The 27124-nt window shown below is 42.0% G+C and overlaps 3 protein-coding genes and 1 long non-coding RNA gene across 5 annotated transcripts; 2 read left to right on the top strand and 2 right to left on the bottom strand.

Annotated features, from left to right (window-relative positions):
• Positions 1–561: 561 nt before the first annotated feature.
• LOC6529615 lies at positions 562–1081 on the bottom strand. Its single transcript, XM_002090573.4, has one exon. The coding sequence runs from the start codon at positions 958–960 to the stop codon at positions 613–615; it is 348 nt and encodes a 115-aa protein (XP_002090609.1). The 5' UTR covers positions 961–1081; the 3' UTR covers positions 562–612.
• A 173-nt stretch (positions 1082–1254) lies between these two features.
• LOC6529614 lies at positions 1255–2050 on the top strand. 2 transcript variants are annotated; one of them, XM_039372008.2, is made up of 2 exons: positions 1255–1536; positions 1594–2050. In XM_039372008.2, exons 1-2 carry the CDS (start codon positions 1347–1349, stop codon positions 1863–1865), a joined length of 462 nt encoding a protein of 153 aa, XP_039227942.1. In that variant the 5' UTR covers positions 1255–1346; the 3' UTR covers positions 1866–2050. The 2 variants fall into 2 exon arrangements, with proteins under 2 accessions (XP_039227942.1, XP_002090608.1); XM_002090572.4 differs by having other exon boundaries at positions 1256–2050.
• Positions 2051–8582: 6532 nt separating this feature from the next.
• LOC6529611 (histone-lysine N-methyltransferase MECOM) lies at positions 8583–26546 on the top strand. The gene is made up of 2 exons (XM_002090569.3): positions 8583–10227; positions 24440–26546. Exon 2 carries the CDS (start codon positions 24662–24664, stop codon positions 26273–26275), a length of 1614 nt encoding a protein of 537 aa, XP_002090605.2. The 5' UTR covers positions 8583–10227; positions 24440–24661; the 3' UTR covers positions 26276–26546.
• Positions 19495–20791, bottom strand: LOC120320973. Its single transcript, XR_005560500.1, has 2 exons — positions 20063–20791; positions 19495–19991 (listed from the first exon to the last, which is right to left on the bottom strand). It is a non-coding gene; the product is annotated as an uncharacterized LOC120320973 (long non-coding RNA).
• Positions 26547–27124: the final 578 nt, after the last annotated feature.

Raw genomic sequence — 27124 nt, 5'->3', positions numbered from 1 at the left:
GCGCAGAAGCACAGCACAGCAGACTTTAGCTCAGCTCAGTTCAGCGCAGAGCTCGGAAAATCTTGAAAAATTAAAATGACTAGTGCCGGGGCACGATCAAGACCGGGCTGCCGTCTTGATAGCAGACAATGGCAACTCCGGAGGAGATGGAAAGCCCAAAAGCGAAACCTCAGCGGTAGTCAGCATTGGGGCGTCTGCAGTTCAACGTTCAAGTGGCACAGTACGCCCTAGAAAAATGAATTGATTCGATTGTTTTTCGCCGCAACTCGGGCTCCTCTACTTTATCTGCCAGTGCCGAGCGGAAAAATCTGAAAATGGAAAATAAAAAAATAAAAATCAGACGCAGAGGCTGAAGCAGAGGCAGAGGCAGGGGCAGGGAGCGCGCCCCAAAAAATACTGATGATACAATCGCGTTTTTGACTTTGAAAAGTCAGCTTCGAGTCAGCCGGGCTATTGTTCAATGGCCCAACTGCAGCGGCAGCAACATCAGCAGAACCAGCAGCAGCAGCGGCCGACACTGATTGTTATGGTTTATGAGATGAAAATGCACTCGAAACAATATTCTGGGGCCAATGCAATTTGCGATTTTTAATCAACTCCTCTCGTCAGCACTCAGCAGCAGAAGAAAACATCGTATTTGGCCCCTGATTGCAGCTTCCACTTCGAGAATCGTGGCTCCTTCATCTGGCTTTTGATCTTCTCCCCGTCCCCGAGATCGTTCCCCTGGCTCCTGGTCTGTATCCATTCGACCATCATCTGCAGACCAGTCTCCGTGCCCTCCAGTTCGCCGCCCACTTTGCGGCCACAGTGCGTATGCGCGATGTAGCCACACACCTTCAGCTCTGCGGCTTTGTGGGCCACAACTGAAATCAGGGATTCATCGGAATCTTCGGGCACACTCATTTCATACGCTACAAGATAGATCTGAGGCTCAGGTCGGGGCACCAGTTCCAGCGACATATTTGAGATTTGAAATTAAAGTTTATGAGTTTTTACGGTTTTTGAAAATAAATGAGCCAGATTTCTCAAGTTACTCTGCTGATTTAATATTCAATTTTGGGTGATGTATATTACTGATAGGATACATCCAAAAGTAAACATTACAATAAATAAATCGGTTCCTTTTATGCTTTAAAATGCTATACAAAAAATTATTTCAAATTAACAATAAAAACTCATTAAAAAAAATGTATTTAAATAAAAAAGTAAATTATTATATAATAATCATGCTTTGCGTAAGTCATCAGTTTTAATCAATTTAATTTAAAAATAAACCCAAAACGCCAGGACAGCCAAAATTATAACACTAATTTATTTGCATATATTGCAGCAACAGTAAAAAAGAAATGACATGTAAGGTTTCCGATGATTGGATGTTCAGTGAGGATATTCAGCTGAGGACCGAGTTTAAGTTGTATAATATAATGCCGGGGAACCAATTCCAGGGTCGAATTCTTCATTATTGCCACAAAAAGCACATAACCGGATATATTATATTCACCCACGGCGGTCGTCAGGCATTTGGAGTGATGGATGGCAAGCGGAAAGATTTAAACCGGATAAAGCACTGCCTCCTGAGTTTCTTCATTCCAGAACCCTTTTCCCAACGAATCAGTTTCTCAGCCTACGAGATATGCTTCAATCCGAGCAAAGAGGACTTCAATATTAAGTATACCATGCCTAAGGACGCCAAATTCCTGGGAGATCTTTACGAGGACTGTTTTCTGAGGTCCAAGGATGAAAAAAAGGAACCACAAGAGGAAAGCGCGGAATCTAGTGCCTTGTTCGCTGAATATGCTGACTTCTATAACTCAGAATATTTCGGCCATTGTCTTTCGACAGTGGACACCGAAAGCTATGGCTAAGCAAGCACAGTGCCCGATTCTGTTTTGTCGCAGTGATTTCTCGCAGTGTAGATGCAACTCGTGCTGGCCATTGTTCAACACTATTTGCGGCACTCAATCTCTTAATTAAATATGCGACTAACTGGCAGCTTGGAGGCACTCGAAGAGTGGCCCAGACATAGCCGTTTAGTGTCGAAATTGTGCAAGTTTTGATTTTCCTTTTGTTGTTATGGAAGTCAGTGTTTTTTTTTTTGGTTCGGTTTTCTTGTTCGCTGGATAATCACAGGCCCAGCGAACAGACGGCAGAAATTAAATCAGCCAAGGTTATCGCATTAATAAGCCCCCTGGTTCAGATTTTACAGTTTTCTGAGCCAGTCAATTATTACATTTGCAATTTCCGTAGCTGAACTTTTGGGGTCAGTAGACTGATTTAAATCAAAACCGTAATTGAGCATTGCCCGCGAGCAAGAACAAATCGCACCAAAAACCAAATACCAACCTCTGGGCAGGAAAATTGACAAATGCTTGATCGCTACGTCTTGGATTTCTTGTTTCACGTACATATGTATTTCTCTTGGAGCGGATGTGGGGAGGCTGCGAATCCGATTCAAAAAACTTATCGAAAAAAAAATCGAAAACTCCCAGCTAAGTGGCTTTCCATGACATTTTACTGACACTCTTGCCGTTGAACTGGAAGACCTGTTTTCGTTTTCCCTCTTAGCGCAACTTAGCACATTTGACGAAGATGTCTATGCCAGCAAATGACGTGTCATCAATGGAGCCCGCACTCCCACATAAAGATGCACAGCGTCCTCAACTCGATCTCGGATCTCGTATCTCGAACCCCAGCCACAAATCCACGGCACTTGAAGCTTGAAGAGATCTGTTGGTGCTGTTGTATTAATAAGCCTGACATTTGAGCAGAGCATCCACTCGAAGCCATCGAGTTTCGGTTTTGCGTGTAGGCGTCTGAAAATAATAATTAAAAAATCGTTTCTAATGCGGAAATCTCGCGTTTTTGGTGGGGGGTGAGCGTAATGCCGAAGATGTTAGACAAATATATCAGATTTCTTTTTCTTTTTTTCTCGCGCTCTTCGCTTTGGTTAATCTTTAGCGGGCGGTTGAGGGGGATCGGCAAATGGTGACATGGGTAAAGATGGATCGTTGGGAAAGCAATTGAACAGTGGTTCGTCAGAGGAGATTTGTGGAATCGTTTGGAACCACGAGATATAAAAGGTGTAAATACAAAATTCAGCTTCCAAAATGATTACAATTTTTAGACTCCAGAGAAAAATGTTCTAATACGTCCAATCAATGTATTGAAACTTGAAAATAAATGGGTTCTGAAAATAATCTTTAAATTTCATAAATTGCATGGAAATTATAAACCCATAAAATATTTATTGGTTTACAAATAGTGGTTTGTAGAAGGTGTTTTTTTATAATATATCTCTAGAATCGAGTGCTTAATGCCAGTTAATCGTTAGCAATTAGCAAGTCACTACGACGAGAGATGGACAAATCGACAGCGGATATTAAGGCCAATAGGTTGGTCATTGGGCTGGGCTGTGGCCAAAAGCATTAGGCCAAGTGTCCCGGCCCGCCCAAGAATTCAAAGGCCTGGCCCCCAAATAATTAAATATGTAAGAGGCAAGCGACCAAGTTAATAACAGCTGCTACCACAGAAGCCTTTTGCCGGCCAAACGCTGAAAATTTAATAATCGCCTGCGAGCATAAGGCGGCCAGATGCATTCGGAGGCTCAGAAACACACAGATACAGATACAGACACAGATGCAGGCCCATGCCCAGGTCGAGATACAATAGACTCTAACAATATAGTACAATAGTATGTACTGGTGCAATATACTCGAAGGCAGGCTCTGCGAGAAGGTCAGACCTCGCACGTTTCATGGCTCATAGCGCTCCTATCGTATAATTAGAAACGAACGACGACAACACGACGACAAACAACGACCGCAGTTCGCCTCTGTATCCGTATCTATGGCTCCGAATGTATCTGTATCTGGGAAACAGGGGAAGGTCTCTGGATACGCAACGAGCGATTCTCAAATGAGCCAATTGTAGAGTGCCCGACGACGACAGTGTGTGTATGCCCACTGTTTTTGTGTACATAAAGAGTGCCACAGTTCTGCAGAAACAGATAGCTCGTGTTGAACAAAAAGAATAGATTAATTTGTGCTAGGAGTGGGTTCGCCACAGAAAAGTTGATCTATTTATGGAATTAAAACAAAATAAATAGCAAGTATGACGTTAAATAGTTCATAGATGTCTGGCGGAAAACTTTGGATTTTAGTTTCTGGTTTCAATTTAGATTTCGTGTTTAGGTTTCGTCCTAAAAATTTCTGATACGTAGAGGGTGTCGAAGGCAAATGAACTACATGAAAATTTCATGAATTTGAGATCTTTAGTATTTTAATAAGGTGGTACCTGTTTTAAAAAAATTTTAAATATTTAGGGCTTTTAATTTATGGAATAAAAGCGCTAATGCATTGTCTAAAAAACATTTGTATCCTAAACAAACCAAAGCTGATTTGGAGATTCTCTTTAAGTTACCATTAATGTTAAAAGTGTTGGGTGCCGTAAAGATAGCCATGTTCGTTACGGCTCGTCTCTTTGCCGCCATTCCACATTCCACATTGGGTGGCAGATAGCCACCCAACTGAATCTTTTCTGCTGGGGCACACACTTCGCTTTTAAAACCCACTGGAGCACAGTGGAACCGACAACGATGGTGGCCACCAGCGCATGTAGTGCCGACCGAAATGCACGGAAAAATAATGCTATCAATTTCATTTGCCACTTGTGGGGTAGTGTGTTTAAAATCGCTTTTATATACATACTTAAATTCGTCGCAGCCGCGTGTAAAAAACTTTTCTTTTGATTGTTTCTTGAAAGTATTATGAAATGCCTTTAATTTTTCTTTCATTAAATATTGAACCATATATTATTTTTAATAGCGCTCTAACTATTACGATATATCCTTAAATCTGAATTAATGTGATTATTGGCAATCAATTTAAAACAAAGATATCCTTTAAAAGCTTACAACTCTTTCTTTTGTACGACATTAAGAGCACCATTATTTTAAATAACGATTCAATCATTAATTGACATTTTTTTATTTCATTATAAAAGTGATGGAAATAGCAATACATTTGCCCATGTGTACAAGTCCGATGTGCCATGCGATGGTCGTCGGCCGGTCGACCGGCCATGCAAAGTCTCTCGGAAACGGTGGATGGGATCGGATCGGATCGGTATGGATCGGACGGGGGGCAGTACGTGATGTGGCTAGTGCGGGTATAGTGTGTATGGTATGGTATATGGGGGATCGGATCGGGGCACTACGAGCGCTCTGATACGTCGACAGCATGGCCGGGGAGCGCTTCGTTATATGCTCACTTTCGATGTGTTTCATTTTTTCTTTCGTTTTCATTCGCTGTGCGATTTGAAAACGTTTAAACAAAAACTCGCCGGCGGCGGCAGCAAAAGCAACAACAACACCAGCGGTCCAAAGGCGGGCGGGTCTTCCACGCACACAGATACACCGCACACTCGCATACACCGCCACACCTGCAACAACCAAACGAAAAATAAATGTTTACGATCGCTCCATGTTGTTGTTTTTCTCCAGTGGCGGGCCAATTATGTGCAGCAGCTGCCGTTGAAGGGTTAAGGGGCGAAAAGGGGACAGTGGTGGGGGAGTTGAGGTGTTAAAGCTCTCCTAAACACTCTTAAAAATTGTTGCTTTTGGTTGGACCATATAGCAACTATAGTTTCGCGTTTGTTATTTTACCTCTATTATTTATTTTTCCGTTTTTTGTCGCAGCTCGCATAAATTTATCAAACTGTTTATTCGGCTTAACTGTTGTTGTCTCGTTTAGTTAAAAGGTATAAGCCATAAACTAAACGTTTATTCAGCCATTTAACAGCGGCACATTGCATGTGTATTTGCGTACGGATAATTATTTTATATGAACATTTTAATTATGCCCGATCTCCATGGCATCGTGCCTGACTTATGGGAATCGACAGGCCTTATGCTAATTTCCTCTATGTATATGACTTCCAGTCGGAGCTATGCGGTGTTTATAACTATGTTGGTATTTATGTACCTGGCCAGGTGAAGTTAATCAGGAAATTCTTCACTCCATAGAACATGATTTGTGTTGACAAGGTTCCGAACATGGCGATCATCGATGGGGAATAGAGCTCCGTTGGGATAAAAACGAAGTAATTAAATACTACATAACTCAAGGGGTGACCAGATCGAGGTATTTATTCAAGGTGTGGTGCACTTATTTTCACATACAACATAGCTTAAATTCAATCGTGCAAATAACATGAAATACTTCTTAAGAATCAGTCTGAGCTGAGTGTCCATTAATGAATATGATATCTTAATAACATGCTCCCCCAATCTATTTATTCTTCAATCAAACACTTAATCAAGCCCAAAATTCCTATATTTCACCGTCAATCTCATTCGCATTCCACTACCCAATTGCAATCACTCCACAAAGGATGCCCCAATCATCCAACTGAATTCCATCGCTGACCCACATTCCTCCGCCCCGCTAATTAATAAAAGATAATCTTCAATTGAACTCATGTGCGGCACACCGGCCATCATAACAATCCTTTGAGCCACACAGGCCCAAAATACAAGCCAGCCGACTTCATATTATCAAACCATCAATCAAGCGAAGACAACAAGGCGCTTCCTTGCGCGGAAAAGCAAAATGAGAGAAGGAAAATACTGTGCGGGCATCGTGCGGCAGCGGGAGCGGGTGGAAAAAGAAAAGGCCATTAAGGAAAAATAGAAAAATAGTTGTGAACTCATTGACTCAAATAAATAACCAACGACCATGGCACGCGGCCGATGCTGAAAACGATGAAGAGAGTGGGTATCTCGGCCTTCGCAGCTTCCTCTTGGCGGGATGAAGATGATGGCAGATCATCAGCTAGAATAACAAGAGGAGAACAGCTACAATAACAGCTCAAGACGCTGCGGAGCCTGGAGATTTGCAAATATCTGAGCCATAAAGCTGCCAAGTGTTGGCCTGGCCGATCATCAGCATGATGGCAGTCGAGAAATGGACAGTGCGGACTGCAGACTGCGGACTGTGGACAAACGACCTGATGTGCATGGGGTGCGCTGTACCTGTAACGGTAAAATTTCTACAAGGGAATGTGCTTTCATTTTGAAGTGTTGTATGTCCATGCTCTTGGACTTGGACTTGCGCCAAAAAATCAAAGCAGCCAAGCTACTGTTAGACAGCCACAACGGCAGCAGCAACATCAGCAGCATCAGCAACTTGCAACAGCAACTGCAACTAGCAACGGCAGCTGGCAGTTAGGCAGTTAGTCACTTCACAAAGTCATTTTTGATTTGATCGATTTCGTGCAACAGCAACAGCAGCCAGGCACCGCAGCAACATCAAGAGTTGCAGTTGCTGCTGCAGTTGCAGTTGCAATTGCTGCTGCCGTTGCAGCTGTGTGAAGTGGCCAAGAAGAAGGCACATGACATGGTCTTGAACATGGACATGGACATTGAAAATGCCCGATTCCAGTCTCGTGCCAAGTAGGACACACAAGTTAAGACTAGAGACCCTTCTCTGACCGTATGTTAATCTGCGATCAGTGAAAGAACCCGTTGAACTTTCCCATTCCCCTAAAGAGTGTGCACACAGAGAAATGTTGGATTGCTTCTTGACAAGGAAAAGGAAATCAGACCACAAAGGATTAACTGATTTCGTATTTCAACACATTTGGAACTAACAATCTTGTTTGAAAATATATCCACACAGTCTTGTCAAAATCTTCTGATATTTGGTACATTTTTGTCAAGAATCATAAGTTATAATAACTTAAAATTGATGAAAATTATAAAAGATTTAAATTGTAAAAAGTATAATCGCAAGGCGCATCTCAATGAGTTTACGAAATATGTTTTTTGATATATCGAAGTAAAAAGTAAGTAAAAATGAATTTAAGAGTTATATTCCCGTTTATCCGTAAACTATAATATCATTCAGCCCAGAAGTAATCTATTTTTCTTTCGGTGCAAATCTCCATTCCCAAGTTACTAGAATGTTGTCCGCTTGTGGCCCGCTTGAGCTTCCAGCGGCGACTGCTTCACGCTCACTTTTCAGATACAGTATCTCGGAGTTTGTGGAACCCAAGTGGAGCAGCCACGAGATCGGGTTCGGGCTTGCGTTCGGGTTTGGGTTCGGGTCTGGAGATCGGCTCTCTGTTCGTCGCTGGGGCGGAAGATCTCCACCCAGTTTTTGGATGCAGGTCTAGCGCTTTTGGAATTTTCATTGAGTAAAACCAGGCAGGACGCATCGCGCGGATCGCTCGGCTGGCGGCCCCTCATTTACCGTTTGAAACTCGTCTAGGCCAGAGCATCTTTGTATGTGTCTGTGTATCGTTGTGAGCACGTTCGCTTGAACGCTCTACATTAAGAAAGAAGTGTATTAGCTTCGATTTATTGCATCGTTGCCTAGTAGACTTTGTGGATTGTGAGTCTCGTGTGGATCATCGCTGGGGATCGGGGATCGGTCTTTTATCGTTGTGTATTCATTCAGAGCACCCATACACTCGCCGAAGACGTCGTCTATTTTGCGTTTTTTCCTTCTGTTATGTTTCTGAGCTGTGCTGCTGCTCTTTTCTTAGCTTTTCGTTATTAGGAAATCGAAAACTGAAGCTGCGGCTGCGACTGGGTCTATCATCAGTCCGTGAGACGGTCTCAAAGCTATTGGTCGTGTTGTCGCTTTTGTCGGAAAAACAGCAGCACGTAACGCTGAACAGAAGAGATCCACTACGTAAAGCGGTCGAGACGTAACGCCATGCGATCGATGATAACGGTTAAACATTCAAAATGAAGCGTTACCGTTTACAGTGAAGTGAAGATAGGATCGCTTAAGGATACATCCTAAAAATAAAATATATATTATGTGTAAATTAAAAGTATAAATGGAAATTCCTAACTGTGTCACTTTTATCCTAGACTAAAACAAAAAAAAAACTATCTCCAAACTTGCATCTTCCTATAGACAATAAATCTATACAACTTTGCTGTATATCTCGAATAAAACGTACAATTTATGCTCTCACAAATCAAATCACAAATTGCTAAGGAATTTCATGGACTACGCCCAGTAGATGATGTGATATTAAAACACTTACACGCAGAGATGCATATCTATGGCCTATATATACCAGAGATCGGTGCTAAATCAATGATAACTACTCGCTTAGATCCAATTAATGCAAATTGTGACAGCGCGTAGATGCAAAGTGATCCAAGCTGAGCTGCACGGAAATCAACAACAAATGCTATCGAGGCATGTGTACTGGCTGATGATTATGGGCAGACATTAAACAGACAATCCATAATGAAATTATAAAATTGAAAAGATTATAGCCGGGCTGAGCGATCGTCGAGAGGAAACTGAAACGACTGGGAAGTGCGGACAGATTGAATCGAAGCGGCTTGGCCGGGGATCGATGTCAACTCCGGGGAGAACAGCTCGCCAATTAAAAAGAATTAAATGGAGAAATATAATATAAAGTATGTGTAAGCAACTTGAATCATAAATCAGACCAAGCTGAGCAGCGCGAGTGATTGTAAAAAGTGTAAAAAGATCAGTAAAATATACCTATATCTCAAAGTGGCTAATTCTCTCGTATATACATACACATGTACAACTAAAGCTCCTAATTACCATAAATCTAAAAGAGTAAATACAATAATTTATTAAAAGCAACATCAATCAACATCATTTATCGTTAACTACATTTTATTGATAAAAAAAATATTGCCAGCTCGACAATATTTATAAGGAATTGTACAAAGCTATTTTCTGAAACAAAATCGTTGATAACATTTCAAGCCCGCAATCCTAAAAACATTCCTTTACAAACTAAATACTAAACTGAATTTCCCACGCGTAATCGGATATCAAAGCTAGATATATGCAATATATCTTATATCTTATATCTTGACCCGATCACAGGATGACTTACGCTGTACTACAACAACAACAACAACTAAAACAAAAACCAGCTGAAGCAACAACTATAATCACAAGAAGATCGAATTTGTATAGCAGCCAATGCCAGACGAGTTATCAACATCCGTAAGGCCGAGAGAGAAAAAAAACGCTGCAATAGCCAAACGGTGCTCAAATGGTGATTTCTTCCTGCCAGCGGCCAACGGATATCCGTGCAGATTTTATACCAACACCGACCATCGCAGCCACGACAACCAGTTGTGCAATTAGAGCAAAAGCTGCTTAGTAAACTAGAAGAGGCTGGCAAATTGATGCTACCAAAGCGATCTGCAATATCAGGCATGTAAGTTGAAAGATATAGCTTTTGATATGGAAACAAATATATGGAAAGAGGTCGAATGAAAATGGAATACGAAAAATAGAAATTAATGCTGGAGTAAAGCTAGTAGAAATATCTTTTTCAGAGGGCTTTATACACTTAATAAGCAAGGGGTTTAATTTTGATTCCATTCGCCTTTAAGCAGTATATTAATATCTTAAAATATCCAGAATCCAAGAAACCTTCCTACCATTACGCTTAGTAAATGAATTTTTAAACTCTAATAAACCACTATGGCTTAATTTAATTGATTACAATAAGCAACATCTCAGGATCAACAAATATTAGACTTAATGTCAACTGAGTAACATTTACCACCAACAAAAAGTTGATAGATGAATTTTAGTTTTTGTATCTTTCTGCCTCGATCCGCAGACACGTACCCGAAAGATTCAAGGCTTCCACCGCTCGAAACTGTATTTTTCTTGTATTGTAATTGATGAATGAATGAAATTGAAGTTCGAGTAATGACGCAGCGATTTCGTGGGGCGGCATTAAGATTTAGCCAGGCCAAAAAGACGAGGCGAGCGAAATAGAGTTGTCCGCGCACAGACACAGACACACTTTTTAATTTGGCAATCAAAAGAAAACATAAATTATATAATTTTTCCCTTTTGGCTACGCCTAGATTCACGCACTATTGGCCCACCGAGCGAGCATGGAATGTATTTTCTATAAATTCGATTGTGTCTTTAGCCAAAGAAGAGTGTTGTGCTTTATTTTCGAAAGTGATTAATAGGTTTGACATGTTACTTTTACGCTAATTGAGCGATCAAATCGAATTGAAATGGTGAAGGGCGAAAGGGTAGCAGCGGCGATAATGATAATCCCCGAACGGAATAAAAGTGTCCAAAAAGCGTTTATGCGTTAAATGCACGGAAATCGGCCGCATGTATCCGCCAGATGCAGATACATTGAATCCGTAGGCATTGGGGCGATTAGTAGCGCCTTTCGATTTTTTTCGCCCCGTGTTTTGGAGTGAATGTTTTGGGCGCGTCCAGTGCAGAGGCGGAGTAACGAGGGGTGGGGGCAAATTAAGCAGGTTAATTAAATTTTAAATAGAAGTCGATGGTCGGTCGGTTGGATACAGATTTTTTCCCTTTATTTTTTTTGTTTTTGGTTTTTGGGAGTGCGGTGGCAGATGGGCGTAAAAGAAGAGCCCGAAACAGAAACAAGAGATCATTAATTAAACGTTTGGAGGTTAGTGAGTGGCCAAAAAGCTAGACAGGTTGATAGAAGCCAGTCCCTGTTCCAGAGCCCCAGTAATGAAATAAACTATTAGACCATTAGATCATTAGGCGAGGAACACGCAGTTAAGCGAAGAAGTGACGAATCGATGGTCTGCCGACAGTTCAATGAAGTTCTCAAAAGGCGAGGTCCAATTTAGATTGTGTGGAGAGATACATTCATATATTTCCTATAAATAATATTCTGTAGCGTTTCGAATAAGACGTTCGCTCGTTTTAAGGAAGTATTATGCTCAAACGCATCCAAAAGGTTGAAACTTTGTGGCTAGTATTATTTTTTCCTAAAAGCCCATATCCTGGCCAAAAAATGTTTACAAAAATGTGATAAGCCGAGCATTGTTAGAGACCGTGAATAACTTTCCAACAAATTTACACACAGCCCGATTTACTAAGGCGGCGAAGAGAAATTATGACACTTGATCGTTCGGGGGCAGTGAAAAATTTGTTTACCGCATTAAAATGCCAATTAAAGAGCGAGTTGGCCCGAAAGGAAGTAAATCGAGTGAAATGAAATGCTTCAGAGATAATCTGCGAAATGATGGCCATGACGCTATATATAGAAAATCGGGTCCCCCGTCCGAACGGGCACTACAAAGCTCCCACCGCCAATTGCAGTGGAAATCGCAGGGGAGGAGGAGCTGGTTGCCCACTGGCAAGAGCGTAATCCAAGGTAGTTAATTGCGCCTTAAACCGGAAGCGATGGCTTTGATTGCGTTACACATTTTGCTCGCTGCGAACGGAATGTGCGCTGATTTTAGATGCCCTCTCTTTCTGGTCATCTCAAGCCATCTCTCTCTGTAACAATACTCGTATCTACGTGTATTTCTCAAATTAAACTCCATTTTTGTTGGCTTTTCGATGACTACGGTGATGGTGATGGTGACGGTGACTTCGATAACCGCAGAGCGGAGCAATCTGAAAAGCAAATCACCCTAGGCAATACAAAGTCTTGACTCGGAATACACTTAATCCACATTCAAATCGGGGGGAAAAGCGGCGGGGACAATGAAAGTTTGTCGAGCCATTACTGCTGCCTGAAATACGCAAATCGATTAAATGAAAAGCCAGAAAAATCGGGCAAAAGGAGCAACTGAGCTGGAACACACTACACAAAATCAGTTGCTACAAAATATTGTCATTTAATTGTGGGAACAAAAACGTTTTTAAATATTAAATATACTATTTAAATACATTACGTGATTATATTAAACAATTTATGCCAAATGAATAAAATGGGTAATAAGGAGTGCGGCTTTTCCAATAAATCTAGGACATACATTTCTTTCTGTGCAGTAAAAGAGTTGCACCAAATCCAAGACCGTAGACAACTCAATAACAGAGTTTTACATAGATGCCTCGCCCTGACTTATGTAAGTCGCAATTTGCAATGCAACAATTTGCAAATGCGGCCCAGGAGATGAGTTGTATTTTAATTGGAGCGACAGTCAGCCAAAGCTTAAATGGATCGCCTCGGCAAAAATAAAAACAAACACAAGCGCCGAATGCTAAATAGCTCCAGATATGCTATTAGTATTTATAATATATGCACACGGGGAGATAGTGAACTATCGAGTTTGGTCTGGTCTAAAAGGCAGCTTGTGGGAACAGAGAAAGGTCGAGAAAATGATTACCTCGAGCAAAGTTTAGAAAAAAACTCGTAAAATTGTTAATGACTACGATAGAAATATCAAAATAAAGAGTACATCTACTTTTTATATATTTAAAGCACATTAAAAAGCAACTAAACTCTTAGAAATCAATCATTTAAGGCTTCAGAAAATGTAACTAGCATAATCTGCTTATCAATTTTCAGTACGTAAAAGATCTTCAATGTACCTAAGAAATACTTCAGAAAGTAGGTTACTGTCTTAACGTCCAAACAACCCTTATTCCCCATAATACAGTCCTAAATTAAATACCTTACCTTACCAGCAAATACCTTATTTCCTGATCACCACTTCCATTCTCCACGCGACTCCTATTATTACGCGATCCCTACCACAAATCTCACCAGCAAAAGCGAAAGAGCCACCGATGAGATCAGATCATCAATTTAAATCACATTCCAAATGTGCTCGAGATCAATCACAATGCCCTGGCCACACCTTTCGATGGAGCCCAGTTGCCAATCATCGATCCTATCGAGCTACCATCTCATCTGGCTTCTGCAACTCGGCGGCGCTAATTCTCTTCTCTAGACCCCGTTTATAGCCAAGTATACGAGGTACAGAGCGTTTTGTCGAGATCAAACCCTAAGAGCGCAGAAAATCTACTTAAACAACTTAATGATTACCCCACCCATTTGCAGCAACAGCAACGCATATTTTGAAAGCAAAAGTAAAGTGTTTTGAAAGTAAACTACACTAATTTAAAGCTGTAAATTAACCAACTGAACAACATAGCGCTTCCAAAGATAACCTTGAATGCAATGAGAGCTTTAATTAATTGTGAACGAGTGTGTGTGTGTTCGTAATAAAAAAGGTGTAAAGTGGTAGAGATTTCTGAAGCCAATTCTGATGCTAAGAAATGGGTAGGGAATCGAAATATTTTCATAGAAATGTAACATTTTAATGGGGCCAATTTTCATGCCCCTCAGATGAGTGTCGAGAAATTCAAGCCTAAGGGCAAAAGTGCATTACTTGCGCGAAGCGTAACTTGTACTTGAAAATGAGTTGACCAAAAGCCGAAAAAAAAGCTACAAAAATGTGCTTCAAAGTGAAATAACAATTTTGGAGACGTTGTTTGGCTGATGATGAGTAAACACAACCAGAGCGTCGCGTTGATTACAATAGGAAATAATCCCACAAATTGCTTTAATATTCACTGCAAATCAAATGAACCACCCCGCCACCCCGCCATCGAGAAAAATAGGAAAAAACACATCTCAAAAATCCCAGACAAAAGTCACCAAGTTTTGTGTCTCTCTGCCTTCTTTCTTGGCTCTTCTCTTGCTTTTCAGCTTCATTTTCAAAGCATTTAACCTTGGACCATAAAACTCGGCAGACAAAGGCAGCAGCAGCAACAACAACAACAAATACAACAACAACTGCACATAATATGTAATCACATCGCATTGAATCTTAAATTCCCTCCCCCCGCCCATCGCATGTGTGTGAAAATTCGCATTTTTCAAGACGACAAAAAGAGCAGAAAAAATGGAAAAAAATTATAAAACGTATATCTCGGCCTCTGATAATTGTATCGCATTTAGCTTTTGGCATATTGTTTAGCAGACGATGATATATGGGAACCCATTCCGCACAGACAGCAGGTGTACTATATGGATATGGCCAGCTCCTAACTTCTCGACTTTGTGAATTTTGCCTTTGATGGCGGCGACTTACGCTCTAGATATTGGCATAGGAGGCATAGGAAGATGTGGTTCCATTGTCGGATCCTAAGTGGGCTAGTTTGTGGGCAATTTCGGAAGAATTCGCGTGGTTTGGTTTCAGTTTCTTGTTTTTTGTTTCTTTTGAAGTGTGGCACGATCTGAATTGTGGGTTGACACGAAAGTGCCTCGTTTGCGGTCATAAGTTGGTGGTTCCAACATGTGCCAAAGGGAGTTTTTGGCAGATGATGAGTAGGCAGAATGAATTAAGGCCTGATTTGCCAGCTCGCCCTTGGCTTTAAGTTGAGCAAATTTTAAACGATTCGTTGGTGGTTTACTGGAGATATACGGTTTCCGGTTTGGGTTTGCACAAAAATGGCTTTGGAATTTTAACAGACAGAAGTAATAAAATATGTAAGATTACATAGTTCATTGGAATCTTTTACAGTATCAATTATTTCAAGAACTCTTACCAAATTTCCTAAAAACAAAAGTAAAGCTGGTAACAGCGTGTTGCTATACTAATAACATATATATACATATAATAACCTCTTTTCCTCTCCATAACTCGTTAGCATCTCGAGGAAATATCTTAGTTATCGCATGCAAATTCCAGCAAATTCCAGCAAATCCCCTCTATTGAATAAAATTATATGCTAATGGGAATGTTCTGCCATGAGGCAAGCCAAATCACTTAATATCCAATCACCGGCTTCTTCGGCCATTACAACCTAATGCGCCCTAATGTATGCAATTTTGTGATTGATAACTAGCTTATTTGCCTCTTGCACTTCAACTCTCGCTCACCGATTAAGCAATCGCTGTTCGGGTTTGTTTTACATTTTTATTGTTGACCGGAAGGAAATCCCATTTCGCTCACGAGTAGAAATCTCGAGGCCCAGGTCTTCGGGCAATTGACCAACACTGGAGCCGTCAATTGTGATTGCCACCGAGCTAATAGCGGCGCACTTGAAGCTTTCAGTCATGGCAATTATTCCGCAATGTGCGATGCACTGAGAAAACACATCGCAGTCAATATGATTCAACAACACTAAAAAAGGTAAAAGGTAAGCGTAAGATTTCAACACTTTGAATTACATTAAACGCTGGTCACACTTGAGTCTAGTGTGACCTTTCTTCTGGTGCAATAGCTCATCCTCATTAAATCCTGTTTATTATTTAATATTCTATATCTATATATTCTAAAAATCATTTGACAGTGTAGTTGTTCCATGTTCCACGTAGAGAGGGGTTGGGTGTTGAGATGGATGGATGGGTGGTTAGTCGGCTGGGCGGCGTAGCGTCGAGGAGGGTGCAGCGTGGACACAAACAACTTGTCAGCAAGTGTGCAGCGACTGCAAATCGAGGAGGAGTCAAGGCACTTGGCCGCATCCGCAGATGAAGCCAGGGTCCAGTCTCACCCAGTCTCAGCCCCAGCATCGTTGGCTGCATCGTCAATTGGAGCACTTTCACTTTAGGCCGGCTAAGTCCAAGCCAGATCGGTATTTGCTCTTTGATTGGTACTGTTGTTAGAGGGGCTGTTGATGTTGCTGTTGGTGTTGCTGCCGTGGCTACTGATGATACACTTCCTTGGAGAGAGTGAAGTGGATGCCCGCATGCATATTAAGATGCTTTGATAATGATTACGATTGCTGCTGAAGATTGTCTTTACCGATGTGGAAAACTTAAATAGGGAACCGCCGGAGCAACAGCACTTCGAGTGATAATTATGCAAGACTAGTGTCTGCAATCATGGGAAAATCATCATGGGCAGTTTTTGGAGGGAACAGGACAGGATTGTAAAGTACAGGATGTAAAGTACACCCACCCACCTAGTGTATTCCATCTTCGACCATTCTCCGTGGAATCTCCCTTCATTCTGTTGGCCTGGCTACTGTTTTTGTTGTTGTTGCGCCTGCCACTGGTTGTCGTTGTTGTTGACTGTTGCCAGCTTTGTTGTTGCTGGCTTTGTTCGTTGTTTAGTGTTGCCTGCTGCTCGGTGTTTTGTGCTTCTTGTTGTCTTGTGTCGCGGCGCACGTGTTTGAACGGTAGCATGTGTCAGGCAATGATAGGTTGGAGCTCAAGCCCCACTTGGACCGCTTTGGATCGGGTCGAGTCGGATCGGATAGGATCGGTTCGGATCGGCGGCAATATAATTAGGCCTGCCGCGGATCGCTCCGACATGTGGACACTTTGGATGTGCGCAATATTTCATGCTTATAACCAAAAAAAGGAGCTCGTAGGCTGCCATGTTACAGTTAGGTTTCCTTTTTTTGGCCCCAGCTCCACAGCTCCATTGTTCCAACGCCCGCTAGATCGCAGGCTCCTCTGAGTCCGGCAGATATATATAAGTATAAATTGCAGTATATATAGAGTTATAAAAAAAAAAACAGAGTCTTGGGGCAGCGCAGTGCAAACACACGAAAATGGCCAAGACAACTTTCTTCTTCCTCTCTCAGGTGCAAACTGGTTTACTTATGATGTGAATGTTGATATGGTTTCTTTTCAATTTTTTTTGTTTCTATTTTTGCTTCTTCCTTCGGCCCCTGGGCTGCTGCTTCTTCTATTTCGATGGTTTAATAGAGCTTATATGACAAACGAAAAGCAAACAGTTAAGTTAGCAGCAAAGTGGCCGAGGAGGAGTTGCAGTTTGGCTATCGCTTTCAACTAGAACAAGCTTGACTGGCTTGGATGTGTCTGCAAATGTGGCTTTATAAATAATTGTATCATTTGGCCCGCTTCGAGTGTGTGGTAATAAATCGAAATCAAACTGCTCCAATGGATATGAGTATATGTATATGTGTATACCCAAGCAGCCACTTTACCAGCTGGCTGGATGAAGAAATAAAAATCTAATTAATTGCATCAAAAATGCTGAGCTGTTGAAAACGTTTAGGCAATCAAATGGAGCAGTTTATTTCCCCCCGCTCCTATTTAATTTTATTAAGCCTGATTTGTGAACTGCTTCCCTCCGCTTCGGTCGATGGAATCGTGAAATGTGGCATTATTTCGCGGCTGCTTTTTCAATTAAGTATTTGAATACCTTGCCTGGATGAGTGTTTGTACTGTGCTTTATTTTGTGTTTTTGGGTCCGGAGTCCGTTAGCCTGGTCATGTGTATGGGCATATGGGCACTTTCAAAAATTTCGCCATTCACTCTTTTGGCTCGGCCAGTCGCTAGATGCTCGGTAGTTTTGGTGGGTGGATGTCGCAGTGGTTGTCTGATATACGGATGCACATTTGGCCATCCGGATGCACATTTGGCTTCGTTTACATTTTTTTGATTTTCAATTAGTTAATGAGCATTAAATAGCTCCAAGGAATTGCCGTTCCAGGCGGTCCCGTTTACATTCTATGTGAAGGAAATGGCACTCTGACAACTTAACGCGCTGCCATTACAGCTACCATTAAAAAGATTACTTTCAAATAGTTTAATTTTTTAGGGGCTCAGCTTTCAGCAATATATTTTGTTAAATTTTATTTTATGTCTGAACGTGTAGGATCTTTAAAAATATTAACCACCACTTGCAATTGCAACTTTTGAACGTAATATGAAATACAACTTCTGTGACACATTTCTAACAGCAGTACTGTATTTAATTTCTCGCAAACATCCTTTAATATTGTTTTACCCCTTACAATAAACTAATCGTTTGAAAGGTGGTTTAAGCAAACACAGGAGTGGAAATCCCGAAGACAATCATTGCACTTTTGAAATTATTTACTTTTATCACCTCTCATGAGATGGAACATTGAATGTAAATGTAAGCCTTATCGCATCCGAATCAGCCGAGTAGCTAAGTCCCAAGCTCTGGCAAATATTTAAGCCAGGCAAATCGCTATAAATCAATCCAATCCCAATCGGCCACCGATAATTACCGAGTGCGACCATTGATTATCTCTGGGCTCTAAGCTGGCACCTTTGAAATTCAATTGAGCTGTATTTCATGCATTCCAAACATTTGCCCAGCTCGCTGGCAATAAAAGTAAAATCCGAAGACCCGCAAAACACTAATTTATGGGCTCCAGTTTGTCCGTATGTCTGGTTGTCCGTATGTCCAGTTGTCCGTTTGCCCGTCATTTACAAATGATCCGGTGTGAAAGAGAAGCTCGAGCTTAGAGGGACATGAAATTGCCCAAGACTAGCTAAGCTAAACTGATTTTTGCACCTAAAAATATATCAAATGGGGGGAAGGAAAAGAGGAAGAAAATCTCAATTATTTAGGCTGAGCATTTAGCCAGAGCTGAGTTAACTGGTTGGTCGTCTGCATGTGTGCTAGTTATATAAAGATAAAGTAAGAAATAAAACATCGCAAACTATAACAAACAACAGGATACAGTCAGCCAGCGGCGAGGCAGCCAACTGGTCTGTGTTTTAATTTTTGTTTTTTAGTTTTCCTCTTCATTTTTCCCTCGATTTTTTGGAGCATTGGGAAAGCACTTGCTGGCATACGTAGAAAAATGCTTTTCGATACACTTTTCGACATTCATTCATTTGGCGGACCAACGACCGACCACCGACCGGCTGGCTGCTCAAGTTGCCTATCCGATGGCGATGGCGATGCCGATGCCGATGACGATGGCAATTGCAATTGCGGCAACTTTTAGCTAGCTGCTAGTTTGTTGGTTTCGTTTGGAAAATTGAAACAATTTCCGATGTCACTCTCACTTTTTATTTCACCTGACGACGAGTTGCAGCCAATCTAGACAACCAGATATGTAACGACGACGATGGACGGCGACGACCACAGCACAACGTGCTTTGGAGATGTGTTTGCTCTCTGTTGCAACTGTCGCTGCTGCTGCCGCTGCTGCTGTTGCACTTGTTGTGTCCAGCGGGGAAAAAGTGGTTCAGATTGCACTAGAGTCCCAGCTCCAGCTCCAGCCACAGTCACAGCATCATCATCATTATCGCCGTCCTCATCATCGGCTTACTCCCCAAAAACGCATCCATAGCAGCTAATGCAACATCTGGGGCTGCTGCTGATGCTGCTGCTGCATGTTGCTGCTGCAGAAGTTGCTCTCGTTGATGAGTTGCACAGTTCGCCACAGCAACTCGGACATCTTGGGGGTTTTCGTTTGAGGACCACTGTTCCTGACAGGCCATTACTTACGTATGCCTGGCTTAGAGAGCAGATCTTGCTGGGGATTTTACTGCCAGCAGGTGGAAGACTCATTAAATTTGGCCCACTTGGGGAATATAGTTTAAAATGTTTCAACTTCACCTTATAATTACTATTTAGCTGGCATTAATCCTTTGTTAACATATTTAGGGGTGGTCAAAGATATTTGCTATAAAACACCCCTGTAGCTTTTTTACGTGTTTATAAAGTTTAGTTAGTTTCTTTGACGTATCTTGATGTTAATATATGGATGTTAACTTGTGGCTAGCAATGTAACATCATCTTGTACTCAATAAATATAAATAAACTGCAAATACTTTTAAAAAAAATAAACTTGCATTGGTGCTTTCCACGGCGCATTAAGTGTTGATGTACTAATGCAATGCATTAAGATATCAGTCGCCAATAAAATCGCAGGCTTATCTTAACTTGCTGATGCTATCGCTCGCATATCAGACTCTTTGAGATCTTTTTTGATATTCTTCGCATTGGTAAAATATTCACTCAACCAATAAAAGCCCACGATGATTTCGTGAATGATCTCGCATATTAATCTCTTCTATCTGAAGCATTTCGCATTGGCTTTATTGCCCGTGCGTGTCTCTGTGTTTTTGCTTCTCTGTTTGTTTGCTTGCTTGTTTGTTTGTTTGTCGTTGGATGTTTGTTGTGACGCTTTTGGTATCAGGTTGCCATTGCCTCGTTAGAGAGTGTGCTCGAGTGTGTGTGAGCCGCTATCCTGCCAGCGAATATTTGTTTTTGTTGTCGTCGCACTGCGAGCTGCAAGTTGCTGGTGTGCAGTTGTTGCTGATGCTGCGATGTTGCGATGTTGCGATGTTGCTGCTGCTTGGACTGATGTAACGAGGTTTAATTTTCCATTTCAGTGAGCGGCTCGCTTTGGAGATTTTACTCTCGTTTTTCATTGTGTCGCCGGCTTTGGCTCGGTTTTCCTTTTAGCAAAGTCGCAGTCTGGGCTTTGGTTGTGGTTTAGTTGCGCTTGATTATGCTTTTCGCTCTTGCTATTGCCGCTGCTGAAGCGAAACTGCGTCGCCTGATTGTCATGATTATCACGATAATTATGCGGCCAGCATTTAATAATCACCGTGGCGCTGCTGATGACGGGGGTTCGTCTGAAATTTGACAAAGTTAATTTCGAGCTACTCCTTCGACTGTCGCTTTTTAACTATGCTTCAGTTTCAGTACAGCACTAAGGAAAAATCCATGTGCCAAAGGGTTCTTGCTAAGCGACTATGTTTCAGTTTTTACCTTAAATTAATAAATGATTGAGCGAAAAGTAAACCCTCAATCAGCGTTAATAAGGCACAAAATCCTATGACTTGAATTGAAATAAAATTTGGGGTCGAGCTGAAATCATTAACAGTTCCTCCAAAGTGATTCAACATAAGAACAAGATGGTTGCAACTCGCACTGCAACGTTTTTAGCCACAGGAATGTTGGCGCTGGGCTATTTCCTCAGTGCAGTTGCAGTTGCAACTGCAATCCCGTTCCAGCAACATTGTCAACGGCAACAACATCTCCTCCGCTGTACATTTTTGCCAATTTGGAGCGCCGTTTTCCATCGTCGCCGTCGCCATCGCCATCGCCATTGCCATCACCATCCCCATCGCCTGTCTGCCTGACTGCGTTTTTCGCGGTTTTACAACTTTGATTTCACTTTTCTTTGCAACATGCGACGCCGCTTGCGGGATTTGGTTGGTACTCGCATTCGCATCTGTATCTGTGGCTTTTTAGCTGTGCATCTGCAGCCACACGTACCTGTGTATCTGAATCTGTATCCGTACCTTCACCGTCCGTTTCTTGAACTGTTTGCTTCATTGCTCCCGTTGTTGCCGACCACTGTCGCTTGGCTAAAACTTTGGTTTTAATTGGTTTCTTTTTTTATTATTTTCTTCCCGGCTTTCGCAGGCATCCGCTTAAAGCTGACCATCGCCGCGATGATCGCGTCGCTGATGATGATGCAGTGGCTTCCAGTTGAAGAGTCGGCTATAATTGTCAACCGCTTTGGCGCGTTTGCAACAAATTATAAAACACATCGCGGCTTTTGGGCACTGCAGAGCGGATTGGGATTTGGGCGCCGGCCAAGTCACATGAACGGTGTTGAAGCTTCAGGTGCAACACGGGCTTAATTGCCAAGCCAGGTTGAAATTCATTCATTAAGAAGAATTGTTGTTTTGTGCTACAGCGAAAAATGCTGTTTCCAACTGAAAAGGTTAAATATATCGTGATTCTTAAGCATGAAAAGTATGATATTATTATGTCTCTGCTGAAGAAGTAAAGTTTTGTTTACAAAAGTATTAGAGTAAAATAAATGTATTACATCGTCATTCACTTGACTTAACTTTCGTAATTTGCCATCTTCAATGAACTCGATCTCGTTTCGGTTCGACTAAATAACAAAAATTTTATTACCAGCTCAGCAAATAAAAAAAAATATGATGCCAACTAATTTCAAATATAAAATAAGATAACCAATTAGTTTAAAGGACTCTTTAAGAAAATAACTTATAAACTCTAATGTAAACTATTAACGAAAAATTCCAATTAACTTACTTCTTATAAAAAGAGTTACATTAAAACAATTGACCAAAAAAGCCCCTAATCGTTGCATTTATAAACGCTGCAATCTTCCACGCGTTCTCAAGCTCTAATTACAATTCTGCAACAATAATTTTCGACTCCATAACACCGCAGACAGCAAATCAAAGGCAGCAAATGCGGCTAATTAACTTTTTGGCAACACGGCCAACCAGCCAGCTAACAACAACAGCAACAAACGGCAATTTGTTGTCGCCAGACGATCGCTAAATGCTGCAACAATAACAATAACAAGAAGAAGAAGAAGAAGAGAAGCAACAAAAACAACAGCAACGTCAGCGACGACAGCAGCAACCCACGAAAATGTCTCATGAAAAATTCTGTTCTAGATAGGAGAACAGAGCTCCATAGATCAACGCGCCCACCTGAATGCAAGTTGTCTGTTAACGTTGTTGCTGTTGCAGCAGTGGTTGCAGTTGCTGTTGCTGCAGCAGTTGGCAAATATGCAACTTTGGTTGCGGTTCACATGATGAACTGTGGAGTTGGGGATCTCTTTAAGGTCTATTCTTGGCGTGCCATCTGCCCAGAGTCGAGCTTCAGTTTATGCACAGCAAAAAATGCGTACTACATAAATCAAGTGACAAATGTACGACTTGGTTTTACTGAATTCGAATAATGCCAACCTCTCAAATGATTATGATTTTGACTACTTACTGTGTTGATAATATGATTTGTTGCAATTGTGACAACCTTAGACTTAAGCCAAGTTTTCGGCCAGTGTAACCCACCCTCCTCCTCGAAAGCCCACGCATTTTCCGCTGCCTCGCACGCACCTTCAGGCCATGTTGAACGACCTCCACACGAGGTGCCACTGTACCCCACTTCCTACCCATGGCGTGCTCCACTTCCCCTTGGAGGTGTGTGCTTAGATGTTTGTCTGCCCGTCTGTTTGTCTTACATAATCGTCACTCTAGATACCGTTAACGTTTTTGTTAATTTTCATGACTTCTTTTTCTTGTCAGTTTTCAAGTATTTTTCCACCCTAAAACAACAGACAATAGAACAATTGTTTAAACATCTCGGAGGTCCCCTTCCTTTCCGAAGTTTTTGGCATTGCGGCAAAAGAATCCATTAAAATGAGAAGAAAATAAGCAGAAAATAACCAGAAAATAACCAGAAAATGTTCCAAAAAGATGTTCTTTGGGTTGTCGAACAGTCGGTACTGTACTATTATTAGATCTCTAGGTATGTCGCCAGGCAGCTTAATGACGTACATGGAATTACCTAAACATAATGATAGTAAAGAACATATAGTCCGATCTACACAGCTGCGAACAGTCGAACTCTGTGACGCACCAGGGAACTGGGTTTATTTGGAAAGATTTGGATTTCAGTTTCGGCAGTGGGTGAAAGCATTTGCTTTTTTTGGGTTCAACTAAACAAAGCTATATGGTATTGAAAAAAGACATGTTAAAACTAAGTGTTCAATTAAACGGGGTAAAAAAGCTCGTGACGATTGCACCTTCAACACCAATGTTTTGAAAGCTACTTTTGTGACGAATCACGAAGTCTTATATGACTACATCAAAACACAACCTAGAGTTTATCCATTAACAAGTTTTATCAAAATATTTGTTATGTGTGGGGCTCTTTGTCACTAGGCAAAGTGTCGTGTACATTGATAAGCCTCGGAATTTTGTTAAAAAATTTTTGAAAGCAACTTTTGTGACGAAACACGATGTCTTATATGTCTACATAAATACACAACCTAGAATTTATCCATTTGACAAGTTGTATCAAAATATTTGTTATGTGTGGGGCTCTTCGTCACTAGGCAAAGAACCGTGTACAATGATAAGCCTCGGAATTTTGTTTAAAAAAATCTTTTTATATTACTAACAAGTTAACCTTTGCTTTTTCTTTCAGGTACATAATCACTGTAAATTAAATGCAATTTTGAATCAGAATTATTCTGAGTGTCCTCGGCACCAGACGCATTAAAAGGCGAAAAGCGAGCACAAAAACTTAAAACTACAACTTGGCAGCCTGGGCACTCAATCAAAACGCCAGTCCACCAATCAATCAATCAATCAAGGGGGAAACGCAGGAAAACGAAGGAAAAACTCGGTTACGGCCCGTTTGCGACTTATGAGAGTTATGAGAGAGAAAGACCACTCACCAAGAAAGATGCTTCCTAGCCCGAAACAGGGCTGCGTATACCCTGCCTTAGGATTAATACCCACTTCGTATATATCACACGTACCTTATGATCTGGCCTCTTCAGCGGCGGCGGCCACATCCTCGTCATCATCGTCGCCGACGACCACGTCAGCAATGACAACTGGGCGGCTGCAGCACCAACACTCCCACCAGCAACACCAGACCTTAAATCACCATGCCAAGGGTAAGCGGAGAGGCAGTTTCGATCAGCCGTTGGATCTGCGATTGGCCCACAAGAGGAAAACGGATCTGGCGGATCAGGGACCCATGGAGGATGAGAACAGCAATTTGATCATGTTCGCCAGTGAGCTGGCCGTGGCTCAGCAGAAGGAGAAGGAGCTGAACAACAACCACATAGCAGCCTCGCTGGCCGACCTGGGCTTTGATATGAGCCGCAAAATGCTGAGGGCCTTGAGAGAGGGTGGTGCAGTAGGTGGAGGGGGAGCAGGAGGAGGAGGGGGTGGACCACCAAGTGCACCGCCCTTAACGCCACCGCAATGTTCGATACCCGCCGTACATCCCACACTCCTAGAAGCCATGGCCAAGAATTTGCCCTTGCAGTATCGCAATGTGTTTGCTGGGGTTTTGCCGGGCAAGGTGACCAGTCCGGCGGCCTCCAGTGGCACCACGGGTGCGGATTTCCCGTTCCGGCATCCACTCAAGAAATGCGAGCTCACCTGGCCACCGCCCACAGAGCAGTTGCAACTGGAGCTGCCACATCAGAACCCGAAGTTGTCGCCGGTCCTGCCTCATCCGCAACTGCAGGACTATCAAACGCGGAGGAAAAACAAGACCAGAACCGCTGCCACCGGGGGCAATGCGACGCCCAACTTGCCACAACGCAACAAGGATCGTTACACCTGCAAGTTTTGCGGAAAAGTCTTTCCGAGATCGGCGAACCTGACGAGGCATCTCCGAACGCACACTGGAGAGCAGCCCTACAAATGTAAATACTGCGAACGTTCCTTTAGCATATCCTCGAATCTGCAGCGCCATGTGCGGAATATCCACAACAAGGAGCGCCCCTTCAAGTGTGAGATTTGCGAGCGATGCTTTGGCCAGCAGACCAATCTGGACAGGCACCTTAAGAAGCACGAATCTGATGCGGTGTCCCTAAGCGCGTTGTCGGGCGTGAGTGAAAGGATGCACTGCATTCGCAGATTCTGTGAGAATCCCACAGAAGAATCCTATTTCGAGGAGATACGCAGCTTCATGGGCAAGGTCACGCAGCAGCAGCAACAACAGCAGCAGCACGACCAACAGCCGCAGCAACAGCATCAGTCAACCGCAACATCAGCGTCCAGTTCGTGCTCGTCGTCGCGGGACACGCCCACATCCTCGCAGGAGGAGGCGGACAATGCGCCAGCAACATCGATGGCTGACGCGGCAGCAACATCGTCCAGCAGAGACCAGGAGGAAGAGGACTCGCAGCCCATCATGGAGCTTAAGAGGACCCTCACCTCCAAGCTCTTCCCCACCTCTAACGCAGCCACCGCTATCACGACGCCCCACACAACATCTATCAAGGAAGAGGAACCCTAACTACGGAACTACGTAAAATCAATTTCAACAAACAACATTCCTATAGCAGAGGAGCCGGAAGGAGGTGAAGAGTTCCGTAAACAATGTCTAACACCTAGCTGAGGAGCCGATCCCTAAAACTACGTCTAATATCTAGCTGTAAATATATACATATATCATGTATCCCTAAGCCCGTATATGTTCTACAAATACGTGTAAATCGAATTGTACAAATCGAGAATTGGCAGATATTTTAATATAAATAAATACGAAAGTATGTGCATAACTATTATTAGATTCGTCCTAAGCATTGGTATTCTTTTGTACATATACGAGCGTGACATGACGAAAAGTGTATGAAAAGTAATGACAAACAAAACAACGCTCCCACTGTTTAAATAAAAAGTTACAAGTTTTTGAAATTAGCTGAGCTGCACTTTTGACTGGGTCGGCTTTGGGCAAAAATGTTATAATATATATATTTCAGAAACTTCAAAAAGCGGATGCGAAATTTGACATCCTACAGGATGTAGGTACTATACATAGGTTATACTATACTTACATTTATTTTACATAGAAAGATTTAGCCTGGAACGCAACCGGTCTGGTTGCGATCTTAGCTATTTAAATCTTTAAATTTGGTCGAAGGATTGCTATGCCTATTCCATTTTAATCTGGCACAAAATTTCTTGTTTTATTATTTATGACTTATATCATATATATTAACATTTATAAAAAATATAGCTTGAGTTAATGTTAAATTTTTATGTTTAAAATAATGTACAATTATATTATGTATGGGTGCGAGAGGGCTTAAAGTTGTATCCCCGCCAGCGATAAAAGGCCGTACACAAGTGACTCGATTGATTA

Source organism: Drosophila yakuba, chromosome 2R (assembly GCF_016746365.2).
Source record: "Drosophila yakuba strain Tai18E2 chromosome 2R, Prin_Dyak_Tai18E2_2.1, whole genome shotgun sequence".
Taxonomy (NCBI): Eukaryota; Metazoa; Arthropoda; class Insecta; order Diptera; family Drosophilidae; genus Drosophila; species Drosophila yakuba.
Note: the sequence above shows the minus strand (reverse complement) of the source record. Positions and strands in the feature narration are given on the sequence as shown.

Excerpts from the sequence above, each read along its gene's own strand:
- LOC6529615 (XM_002090573.4), bottom strand. The coding sequence starts at position 960 with ATGTCGCTGGAACTGGTGCCCCGACCTGAGCCTCAGATCTATCTTGTA.
- LOC6529614 (XM_002090572.4), top strand. The coding sequence starts at position 1,347 with ATGACATGTAAGGTTTCCGATGATTGGATGTTCAGTGAGGATATTCAG.
- LOC6529611 (XM_002090569.3), top strand. The coding sequence starts at position 24,662 with ATGAGAGTTATGAGAGAGAAAGACCACTCACCAAGAAAGATGCTTCCT.